Below are 13,436 nucleotides of genomic sequence, written 5' to 3'. Positions count from 1 at the left end.
CGACAAAATACATTTATTAATTACAATAAATATGGAAAGATGAAAAAAAGCAAATATTTAAGATAAAAAATTAATAATTTGCAAATAATTTAAATTATTTTATAAATAGTTAACATTTTAAACAAACTCCCTAAGGTATGCTTTAAATTTCTTTATCTAATTTTATGTCATTTTTTTCTTTAATATGTAAACATCATGACAAGCAGTTAATGAGTGCGTTAAATAATTGAGTAGAAATCAAAATTGAGTGTAAATTTTATTGTTGTTATTAACTAATTCACTAAAAATTGAGTGAGTGATAGGTACTTTAAAACAGCTGGCGAGTTCTTCGCTTAAGAGTACACAATTAAATAATAACAAAAAGAGATAAAAAAATAAAATGAAAACAAAAAGAAAAAAAGCATTTAGCAAAATTTCTTCATATAAATTAAAAACTTGTAGCAAAAGAATTTGCGTAAAGAGTACAAATAGTTTTGTTTTCTGTCCCTGAGCAATTAGTTTTAATTAAAAAGCGAGCGCGTTTATTAAAATAAAATACAAAACTAGTAGCAAGAACAGAAAACTCGCAAAGTAATTAAAATTAATGAACAAAAATTTACTTTATTTTAATGTTTAGAAAAAGGTAGACAAGAAAAAAAAAACTAGAAATTACTGAGTAAAAAGTCCCGTTTGTTTTTTAAATTATTAATATAATTTTACATTTGTTGGATTTTGTTTATATATGTATATATAACAATCAGCTGTTTGACTGATTTCTAGAGAGAAATTTACTTTGCGGTCATTTTTTGTCATCTACGTCATACGTTTATATGAGTATTAAAAACGCGTGTTTGTTATTGTCAAAAAAGTTCTCTTTTATCTGTGACATTTGAGTGTAATTTTTGTATGCCTCGCAAAAAGTCTATCAATATGAGTAATTGTAAGTATAAATAAATATCAATGATCTTTAGTTAAAAACAAATAACTAATAATATTATTCTAATATAAGATAATAATGACTAGAGTAATCGTCTTTTGTGATTATTTTAAATCAGAAAAAATATGATTTACAATTTCACATATTAACATCTTTGATTTATTAATAATATATCTATTGATGAATACAAATACTTTTTTGATAACATTTTATATTTAAATATACATACATATATATATGTAAGCATTTCTATATTTCTAAATAATAATTTATTTCTTATACCCTACACAACTGTTGTGTTAGTTTTTGTAAAACCATACATATCGTCTCAGAATCACTTTCTGAATTGAACCTAGCCTTCATAAAACTAAAAACAATACACACCAACCATACCCCCCCCCCCCCCCCCCCCTTTGGAAAATATCCGAAAGGCCAAACAACAAATAACACTATTAAAATTATAAATTACTTTCTAAATTTCTTTTCTAAAAGTTATAAGAATAGGCAAATATTTACCCTGAAACCCTGTCGTAAAAATTTCTATGTTGTCACCATTATATCAAAATATTCCGAAATTAAGGTGAAATCAAATTAATATAATCCTTATTTTAAAATAGTCATTGGTGTAGGTTATCATAAGATCGGCCATGCCCGACTATAAATACATTCTTAATTGTTTTTAAAATGTAACTATTCAAAACTTACCATGGTTTGGATAATCCTTTTCTAACACTAACACTAAATGTACATATCTCAAAATTTTTTGTTATTATTATTTTATTATTTATCATATTTATAAATAAATTATTATTTAACACTTTCTTTATTTAAATCTATATCACAATAAGTTTTTTCTATAAATTACTTTACGAACATTTTTACCACAACCGTACATCACAATAAATGTTAAAAAACTAAATGAAAATAAAAAACATTTAACGAAAGGAATAAGTAAGAAAAGACAAATAACTGTAAAGAATAATCACTCAATCACTTTTTTATATGTACATTAGGGTATCTCGTTGACCATTTTTTTGGTAGTAAATATGAACTTTAGGAACATTATACACAATAAATGTAAAAAAATAAATGCCAACGTAAGGAAAAAGTAAAAAAGACAAAAAACTGTAAAGAATAATTAATCAACTCTTTTATATATATACATTAGGGTTTCCCGTGGATCACTTTTTTGTACTAAATATGAAGATTAAGAAAATTTTTAAAACAACAAACCTCGTTTGACTCGAATAATTTCATCTATAAGCGTTAAAGTAATTTTCTGACGGGAACCTAATAAAGGGGGATAGGGTCAATTATGGGTCAAACCTCATAAAATTTGGTAATCAGAATTTGGTTCGTATAAATTTTTTTGTCAATCATGGACCGATCCTCATAAATTTTCTAGGTAGATTTTAACTCGTGTAAAACTTACTTATGTCGAATTTTATCTATATAGTAGTATTTTTAAGCCAGTAAAGTCATTTTCTGAAGGGGACCTTATATGGGGGGTAGGGTCAATTATGGACCGATCCTTTTAAAATTATGCATAGTGATTTTGGATCATAAGAAACTTACTTATGTCGAATTTCATAACTACATTCGTATTTTTAATCAAGTTATGACTGTAAATGCAGTTTTTCGAGGGACCACTTGTATGGGGGCTATCCGAAAACGTGGACGATATTGTTCATTTTCAATACCAAACAAACCTTACTTATGAGAAATATTTGTGTGAAATTTCAACGTTCTAGCTCTTTCCATTCGGACTCTATCTTTCAACTGACAGACACGGCTAGATCGTCTAAAAAATTAAGAAAAGTCAAATAACTGTAAATAATAATCACCCTTTCATATGTTCATTAGGGTATACCGTAGACCACTTACTTTTTCTTTATAAGCGATATCCTTAAAGCAAAAAAATATTTAAAAGAAAATACATGTTTGTCTAGAAATCATATAGTCAAATCATTTAAACCTCTTCAACTTCTTGGATCTTTGTTCACCTAGCTAATTAGTCTAATGAACATTTCTGATATGTATTTCAACTCATGCTGGCTGACTTTAAATAAAAAAATTTAATTACATCTTAAACATTAGTTAAACAGCTCTTGACAACTCTTAACTAGAAAAAAAGACACACACACAATTAAATTCCTATGAAAACTTCTTACAGTAACTTTGGCATTTTCAGTCAATTAGCCAGTCAGTCTCATCATCAGTCATATGAAATGTTTTAATTTTTTTCATTTTCATTTTCAGCATTTGACATAGCAACCCCAGTAGTAACATCATTAGATGACACAAATGAAAAAGAGTTAAATAGGCAAAAAGCCTACAACTCCCCCAGATCAACAACAACAAAACCAAAGTGTGAAATACACAAGGACAAGAATAATGATGACGAGTACTCCAAAGCTCAACAACCAAGTCAAATTACTCTCCAACAAATTAAGAATGAAAAGCAACAGCGAGAAGATACAACGAAAACTGCAGGAGTAAATAAGAAAATTCACCAAGATGATGGTGATGACGATGATGATGAAGTAAGTGAAGAAGCTTTGGAACCAAATGAAAATGAACACCTGCTTGGCGGTCAAGAGCAACAGCAAGCAATGGAAAATAGTGCAACAGTACCAGCTCTTGTTAATTTCAACGAAACATCAACAGCAACTTCAGATGAGAGAAGAGCTATTTACAAACGATATCGTGAAGATGAAGAAGGTAAGTAAAAGAAGTTACTGGTTACCAGACCAATAAAGTGTGTGGCTTTTTGGTTAAGGGAAACTGAAAAAAAACTCAGCAATCAACACAAATATTTTGTGCAGAATCAAGGACTTTAAGCCACAATGAAGAAGAGGTGAAATGCCAGTACAAATTGTATTTAGCCGGTGTAAACTTGTTTGTGTAACTCAGTCGTATAAATTCAACGGGGAGATTTTTGGGAAGTTAAACAACCATAAACTTTATTATTTATTTCTAGTTTTTTAAATTTGAGTTTTTGACTTCAAGTACATTTACGTGGTCTACAATTGAAAATTTTGTACATACAGACACCCACTCACATATACATACATATGTACGTATGCAACAAACAGTGGCAAATGCATGTGGCACGAGTTAAAATGGAATTAAAAATAAAGAAAATCTATTTCATCTTTTTGAGCACATACACACAACTATACACCAGTAATAACAGTAACTGACAAACAGACTGACGGACAGACTGCTGCTTAACTTAAAGTCTTATGTGCTTATGTTGCATGCAACACTTGTTCAATTCTGGTAAATTTATTTTTATAGCCCCTTGAAAAGGATTAAATTAAATAATAAAAAAAGTAATAAAGAACAAGAAACAAATATGTATGTACTATGTATGATTATACGGATGTGCTTGTGATAAAACAATTTAAAATGTAAATTTAACAAAAGTTGAGCTTTAATTTATGCAACAATAAAAAACAATAATAATACTAGCAACAACTTTAAGAACAGCAGCAGTGTAACAGCCAAAAACAACATTGTCCAATATAATAAAATGAAATAAACTGTTCCGCCAAAAAATTGTTTCTTCTTTTGTACGCATTTTTTTCCACCAACAAATAACGATAAAGTCGGAAATTCTTTTGTTGTTGTTGCAGAACTGAGAGACAGTTGAAGATACAGTGGAGATTTTTCCAATTATTTTTTTTGGAAATTTTCTATTTATATAATCCTTATTATAGTGGTTTCGGGTCGATTAAGCTTATTGAAAATGGTTGAAATCGGTGCATTATTTTGACTCCAAAGAAAGTCGGAAATTCTTTTGTTTTTGCAGCTGAACTGCTTTAACGGGACTAACACAATAAATACTGCACAAGTTAAGACAGCTTCCGCCTCCGAACAAAACTCCCCAAAAAATTACTGAAGTTATAACCGTAACACGATTTAATTTAGGAAGTCCCATATTCAACTCTTAATCTCATATTAAGCCTCTTTTAGAAAATTTGACTTCAAAGAAAGTCGGAAATTCTTTTGCTGTTGCAGCTGAACTGCTTTACATATTTTACACAAGTCGAGACAGACTGTCGAGAGTTTTAACGTGAGCACCGGCCGTGTCAACCTTATCTCAGGGTGGTCTTTTTCATCCACAGGGTAGACTTGAGAACGGTCTACCATCGCCCCTTTGTCTTCAATGAAGACTCAGGTGGCAATTTTTGCACATTGGCTATGACCGGTCCATGTGCAAGTACTTTGCTGGAGTACTCGAGCTATCTAATCTCTTGCCAAAGTAGTCACGTTGAAAGACAACCACACTACTATGGCTCTGTTAATTCGGCAACAGCACCTAGAGACGTAACCGGTGGACCGAAGCACGATCCATCAATAAGCCGTAGACATTGTTCTTACTCACAGTGACACGCTGTGGCAAGTTTGATATGAACAGAGTAAACTCTGAACATATCTGGACAAGGAAGGAAAATTAATCGGTATCACTTGTATATGATACCTTTCATCCATCATCATTCAACCCAGCACACATCTCATTTATTCGACACATTCATAGAGAAAAACATACGACACACTCATTTAGGTATACGGGTGGGGTAAGGCCCGCATACCTCTACATTCATTCCGTATCATATACAATTGACTCCAACCCACAGTCACTCCTCTGTGGGGTATCTGTTGATTTTCGGCAACTTATCCCGAAATATTGACTATTATCATGCATCAGTCTTTTAACCGCCACTTATACTTTTCCCGCGAATTTGGGTTTAAACCACAGCCACTACGTGGATCCCGAAGGAACCTCAACCAACTGACCAGCCAGGATATAGTCCTGCGGGCAACTGGCCACCCGTAGTACCAGATTATGCGGTGCTCTGGTCTGACCTCTGGCAATCTATGCAAGGACTAAGACAAACAGTAGACTGTAACCAATTTTTCAATCCCGGTCAGATTGGAGGTATTGGCCCGGGATTGCAATAACACCAAGGCGGAGGTCTCGCCAAGGTAACATGCCCCCGGGGGAAGAAGTCTAGATAGTTAAAAATTGTTGAAATCGGTTCATTATTTTTGACTTCAGCCTCCATACTTGAGTTATAACCATTAGTATTATGACAAAATCTAGCAAATCCAATATTTAACTCTTAATCTCATATTAAACCTCTTGTAGAAAGTCAGTTTTGAATATAAAACTTATTTTACAAAAATAGTTTTTAAAATCTTATCTTTTTCACAAATAAATGTATAAAAGATTCGAATTACTGACTGACTGATTTATCATCGCACACCCCGAACCGCTGAACATAGAATCATTAAATGTTTATAGTAGATGTCTATTTGGTAATGTATATCCACTTAAAGGGCCCTTTAGACTATCACACTTTACGTATGACAAGTCTAATGAAAAAGTAAAATAAAATTCCATCCGTATAACAAAAAAGAAAATAAAAGTCGTATGATTTATATTTTTTGTGTTTACACGATTGGTATAAAACAATTAAAAAGTCAGATGGATACAGCTGTTTCACTTTTTTATATGTATGTGTTTACATAAAAATACATCCCTGATCTAATGAAACCGGCTTGTTTTTTGAATCGTTTCAAAAAAATGAAGAGAGCCATACGACTGTCAAATTTTCCATCTGTATTCTCTCTCAATGTGTGATGGCTTCATTATATATTGCGTTTAGACGATGTCATCCGTACTCTTCTACACAAAATTTTGACAGATCATATTACTTGTGTGATCGTGTAAAGCCGGCTTAAAAGAGACTTTTGCAAATTTTTATATTTGGGGCTAAAAAGGGGAAAAAACGGAAATAAAAACGTCTATTCCTGTGGGAAATAGTGAAAAATGGTACTCTTTTTATTAGTACTTTCCCTAAAGAATGAATATACTACTCTACTACATCATCCCAATCGTATTTTTTAATTTTAACCATATTAATAAAGAAATAAGAATATTTCAATGAAACGGCCCTGATTGAATGAGAAAGAGGGACATTTTGGATACTTTTACGTTAATCAGCTGGTACTTTTTGTATTTTATTTAAATTGAACATAGAAACATGAGAAAACCAAAATTATTTAACAAACACTGAATTAGATTCTTAAACAGAGAACGTCCTTCAAATGGTACTATAATATTAAACATGCAGGGTTTTGAACGAATTAGAATCTGTAAGGTGAAACTCTTTGGAACTTGAAGTTCTATAATGGGGAATCGAATCACACAATGACACACGGTTCTTATAAAATGATAAATTTTAATAAGGAGATTTGTTTTACTTTAGTACTAAACTATAAAAGTAATTAAAATTTTGTATTTAATTTTCATTGAGAGTCGAATCACCCAGGGAATACTACTAGTAAGGAGTACTGGGTAGGCCATATTTGACTTGAACAAGAATATTCAATACTTATTTAATATCTGCCTTCAATTAACATTAGGTTTTGTTAACGATTATGGATTTAAAAATTAAATTTTGTTAATTTTTTTCATCCTACTGTCCGCAATAGTTGTTATTGAATATATTTTCTTTTTTGACTTCAAAACTATGTAAAAATACAGATTCTGCCTTTGATTCATATATTAGTATGGTATAATTTACTTGGAACTGTAATAATTCATACATATAATAAACTAAAAAATAAATGTTATATATAGAAATTTTAATTTTCACACTTAAAAATCATTATCATCATTTGAGATAACTTTAAAGTCCTGTTAAATTCATTTGCTTTAAACAGAAACGATATAAACATAATTCCGTAGGTTTTAAAATTATCATATACATTTCAAAATGATAAAAATTTGTGGGCGATCTTAATGTGATGTGGTTTGAATTTACAAAGTTAAAGTTTGTAAAGTATTTTACCCCAAAAATATGCAACACAATACCAATTCATGCGGTAACAGTAAAGTACTACTCCTGCAACAGCAGCAGCGCAATATTCGGTTGTTGCAACAACAAAAACAAAAAAATATTAAGTTCAATTTTATTTTTTATTATTCTTGCAACAGTCTACATGCTACATTGCACTTCCGTTTATTTGTTGTTATGTTTATGAAAGAGGAGAAAGCGGAATTTCTTATAAGAAAATGTGTTATTTAATATTTTTTTCTTGAGTGGGTGGGGGTTGGAAAATGTCTGCTAAAGAACTTGTATTTATTTAAATAAAAATTCAAACTGTCTGCTCTAATGTTAACAAGTTTCCTTTGTTACTTTTGTTTCATTATTTATGTTCTGGCTGTGAATATGTGCATTTTTGTGTTCCTGTCGACGACATTGTTTTCTATAATGATTTCTTTTATTGTTAATACATATTGAAGATTTTATATTTTTAATTGATTGTTATATTGAGAAATGGTCTTTGCTATATAAGAGCATAAATTAATGTTTAAATTAAATTTCAATATCATATAAAAAAATTAATTTGTATCGAAAAATTTTGTATTTCAGACAATTCAGTACTCATGATATATATGTGCGGTTTTTATAGGTTACCTACATACATGTATCATTCGTATGTATCTTTCTTCAATTAAGAAATTTCTATGATTTTAATTTACCAGTAAAATAAAAAAATGAATTTGTAGAATATTCAGTTTAAGCTGAAATTTTAAACAAAAAAACATTTTACAAATAACCATACAACTGCTAAGAGACTGCTTTAAAAATAAGGCGCCAACAAAAATAAGCCAGACATATTTCGACATACTTGTAAAATAAAACAATTTCAAACGAAACGAGGGTTTTTCTCAAATTTTGGAAGATTTTCTAAAAAAAATAAAATTCGACAAACAAACCTCGTTAAAGGAACTAGAAAAAAAAAACAAGGATACAAGTTTCTTTTTTAAACAAAAATATGCACATGGTTCATGTCTATATAGAGGAGAAATTGAAAAGAATAAAAGGAATTTCTCAACACCACTAACAAAAATATACTATGTATGTATAGCGAGCAGCAACATTTAAAATACATAATAAAATCCCAGTGCAACATGATTATTAATGCTTCAATAAAAGCAGATACATTTTAAATTTTTTTTCGTGAAAAAAACACAAATTTTAGAAAAAAAATCCAACAAATAAGGATAAAAAATCCTTACAAAAGGAATGCAAAAAAATGTAGCTCGCAAACATAAAGAACACTAAATACTAATACCCCTGCAGTTCTGGGCAAGTAACTCTTCTAAGAGAAATTACTGATATACACAATTTCAGCAATTCAATTAAAAGTGGACTTTGCTTTTAGTTTAATCGTTAATTTGTTTAAATAAACGTTTAAACAGAATTCTCCATATATTTACTATCTGGTGGCGACACCCAGCTGTTCGATAACGGATCAAAGCATACAAAAAAGAAATGCATTTCCACGAATGTAATCACACTCGTGACCACTTTTTAAGTGAGACCGGAGACTTTACAGTATCTAAGTAATCTAAAGAAGAGACACTTACAAATTTAACCAGCTTTTTGACATTCTTTTTGTAATCTATTGACTCCCTTATGGGACAAGTAAGTAAAGGTGTAATCCTAAGTGATTGGTTAAATAGGTAGTTCGTGACTGTCCTGTTGAAGTGCTGGGTAAAGAGCTAAGAATGAGTTCATACGAGGGTTATTCATTAAGTCCGTAAAATTTTAAATTTCCTGCCTAATATCTAAAAATGCAACAGTGTCACTTGTGTCTATTGTCTCATGTCCAAATTTGAACAAATTACAGGACTTGAGGAGCAAATGGAAAAAAGTGAAATAAAAAAAAAACACCAGTTAGAAAACTAACATTACAACTCTGGACCATAAATTTTATTAAGGTTTGAAGGATAGAGTTGTGACTGTAGAAATACTGAAAATGTTCGAAACATGGAAACGAATAAACAATTTCACAATGATTTTGAATAATCAGATATTCTAAGTACGTAATTTTGTGGAAGTCATAGGTATATAAAATGGTTAATGGTTTTAATATGAATGAGGTACAAGAAAGGATGGGAATGGGAATTTTAAAACATAAAGAACACTACGAATTGCTAGATAATCCGGCCAATTCTGTGGATTTAGATTAATTTTATTAAAATTTAGATAACATAAACCATTTTTTTACGGAAAAACAAAATTCGAGAAGCGTTGTACAAAGTGTATAAAGCTCATATTTAACTTCGAAAGAATTTTTATCCAAAAATACTGTTTTTTGATCTTATTAAATCGCCCTCGTATTCAATGTATTTATAATATTATAAAGGAAGAATGCATGCTTATGTGAAAGCATGAGAGTGATTTTGATATGGTTTCATACACATTCACACTTTATGCAATTATTTGAGCGTAAAGTAATGAAAAAAACAACAACAAAAATATAATAAATAATTGTAAAAAAATAAAGTTGTGTTTTCAGATCTTTTTTTTGTTGTTTTCTTTATGGCGAATATATGTAAATGTATCTGTTTTTTTAGCACAAGAAAAACAAAGAAAAATATTAATAGAAAACATCTCAAAAGTGCGTAAAAAGGAAACGGATGTACAATGTTCTGTAAAAGGATTTTAAAATGTTCGTGCATATGTATGTGTGTATGGAAAATGGAACATGTTACTGACTTCTTCTTACTTAAGAATATATATTTTAATGCCTACAACATAACGTTCACATTACTTAGAAGGAGTCTAGTAATGGTTATATATGTATGTAGGTACATATGTAAGAAGTTGCAATAAGTATGTCAAGAGTAAAATTTCATATATTGTTTTATACAAAAATTAAATATATGGTTAATTTCGTGTCAACTTTGGATTTGCACTGATTTGGATGAAATTTGCACTGAGGTTAGTTCCATGGGATAGTAGGCCAGTTACATTTTTTAGCTCTATCGGTCCAGAACAGCCGTAGTCAGAAGGGTTTAACATTGGACATTTTGGACATACATGGTTTTATTAAAATTACTGTAACTTTTCACCTATGGGTGTTAGCTAAAATTGTTGAAAGGAGTTCTTTTTTCATTCCATTTTTTATTTTTTTAATTTGTCTTCAAAATGGGCTTTAAAGTCTCATAATGGGATGTGAGTGAGATATCTATTTTTTGCCACTTAGTAGGGTGTAAGGGGCATGAGTGAAAAAAATTAACTCATAAACTTTGCTATTTATCCCACACGCATCCTACTAAGTAATCACAAATGTAATGGTCTAAACTTTCTTTTGAGCAAAAAAAAACCTCCATTATGACAAATAGGAGAAAATTGAATGCCAAAAATTAAAAAAAATATTCTAGAGTTAAAAAATAATATTTAAATTTTTGTTGGAATGCCAAAAATTAAAAAAAAAAATATTCTAGAGTTAAAAAATAATATTTAAATTTTTGTTGGGGTCGCTACTAAAGGGATCTCATGATAAAAATTTTGCATGTGTAGATATCGTATTTGAAATCCTAATATATTGCGTCTAAACGGCAAGATTTTTTTCAAATTTGGAATAGAATAAAAGATAAACATGCAATTTCATTTTTGGAGGCAGGATACGAAAATCAGGTAAATTACACAAAACTGTTACACATGCCCCAACATTTCTTCATTAATTTTATTCTGTTTTAGTTATCTTATTCTGTATAAATGATTTCCACTCGTATGAATGTAGTACTTTTATGTGAATATAAAGGTTTTTATACACTACACCGTTTTAGTGAGGATGGTATATTGAGTTTGTGCTGATGTTTTTATCATACAAAAATATATTGTGCTGATGTTTGTATCATACGAAAAAATATTCGCCCTATACTCACCAATCGGCCTAGAATCATTAATTAAGCTGTGCCCATCAAAAAATCCACATTTTTAACATACTGACTGGTGTAGGGTACCATGATCCACCAAGCCCGACTATACATTCAAATTGATATAAATTATTCACAAGTTACAGAGTGATAGAAAATATTGCAAACAATTTAAAAAAAAATACTACATGAAAATGTTAATTAGTTACTTTTATGTAACCATAATATTAATTAAAAATATGTATATATGTATATTCAATGCATTAGAATTTAATTTTAGAATTAACTTTCCTCTAGTCATATGTCTCCTCTAGCTGTGTGCTCTATAGAAATATCATATTAATTTAAAAATAGAAAGAATGTTTATTTATTTTACTTCACACTGTCTAACATTCGGCAACATTGAAATATGGGCAGTTTCGTGTTAAGTGACCTAACTTAAAAAATCGATTTTTATAAAATTAACACCAAATTTAGTACTAACATGTTCAAATTAGACCCCGACAGAGCTGAAAATTTATATCTGGCCTACAATCCAATAGCACAAATTTCATCGAAATCGATTTTTTAAGATCACTTGACACGAAACTATCCATTTTTAAATTCCATTGTTTCTCTGTGATGATATTTTGCTTTCGTTTTTACTACTACTAAACAGTATAGAAAGGATGAACTTTTATTCAACACAGAGTTTATTTCATTATTATTTTTTCATGTAGAAAATATTTTTCAGCTATTTGCAATAAAAATTCAGTTTTAGAGTAACCATCAACATTTATCCACATACGATTATTATAATAATAGTAATGATGATGTTGATGCTGAAGTTATAGTTATTGTTGATGACTGGAAGGCATATACATATGTACATGGATTTATTTTGGTGCATAATTTTATAAAAATCTCACAGCTATACATGCAAACGAATACAAAACATAATTTTCACAAAAAAAAAAAGAATAACAAGTTTTTACCAACAATAAGTTGCTAAAATAATATTTACATTTGATTTGCAATTATTTTGATATAAAACTGAAAGAGTAGTAAAAAAGAAACTCAAAAAAAAACTGAAAAGAAATAAATCTGTTACCCAAAAATTTTTTGTGAATAGTAATTGTGTTGTAATGCAATTTTCACAAATACTCTAAAAATATGAGCATAAATTTTGTTATTGTCATAAAAAGCTTAACAAAATATTAATTTTATGAAATACATACAAAGCAAGTATTAATGTATAGTCGGCCATGACCGATCATCTGATACCCTACACCAGAGAGTATGTTAAAAATTTTTTATAGTTTTTTACCTAAATTCCGGAATATTATTACTTATGATCATGGGAATGGAACTGATACGAAAATTGGTAAAAGATCGGCTTCGGAGAAGTTGCTGTTGCCATCTCAACAGGATATAATGATACATGCTAAGTGCATAATGGTCGGGGCAATTATTAGATTTAGTTAACTTTGGAAACTAATACATTCTTTGTCACATATATCACTTTACATAGAGTGATCCTGATCCATTCTTTTGGGTATTTCGATCTACCAAATACGACTCTAGATGCTGTTCACACAACAACAGATCCATCTCAGTTGTGTGGTTGGAAGACATATAAGGTCCAGGAATGTACTGGGGTGAGTCTTTAGATGATGATGATGAGAATGCTGTTGAGACATTGCTTAAGGCATCAATATGGTGTTCCTACCAGATATTGGGTCTGCCCCTTCTATTGACTCTTACCAGTGATTGTCTTCTCCTTTGTCGGGG

The 13,436-nt window shown here is 30.0% G+C and overlaps 1 protein-coding gene across 1 annotated transcript in view; it reads left to right on the top strand.

The window, feature by feature from the left end:
- Positions 1–380: 380 nt before the first annotated feature.
- LOC111687013 (sodium/hydrogen exchanger 9B2) overlaps positions 381–13,436 on the top strand; it is a 64,458-nt gene continuing 51,402 nt past the window's right edge. Inside the window, exons 1-3 of the mRNA XM_046949201.1 lie at positions 381–622; positions 741–919; positions 3,176–3,637. Of these exons, the coding sequence (XP_046805157.1) occupies positions 886–919; positions 3,176–3,637 (496 nt within the window). The 5' untranslated portion in view covers positions 381–622; positions 741–885. The remainder of the gene's footprint in view (positions 623–740; positions 920–3,175; positions 3,638–13,436) is intronic.

The sequence above is a fragment of the Lucilia cuprina genome, chromosome 4, assembly GCF_022045245.1.
Source record: "Lucilia cuprina isolate Lc7/37 chromosome 4, ASM2204524v1, whole genome shotgun sequence".
In the NCBI taxonomy this organism is placed as follows: Eukaryota; Metazoa; Arthropoda; class Insecta; order Diptera; family Calliphoridae; genus Lucilia; species Lucilia cuprina.
This window is presented reverse-complemented; position numbering and strand designations above follow the sequence as displayed.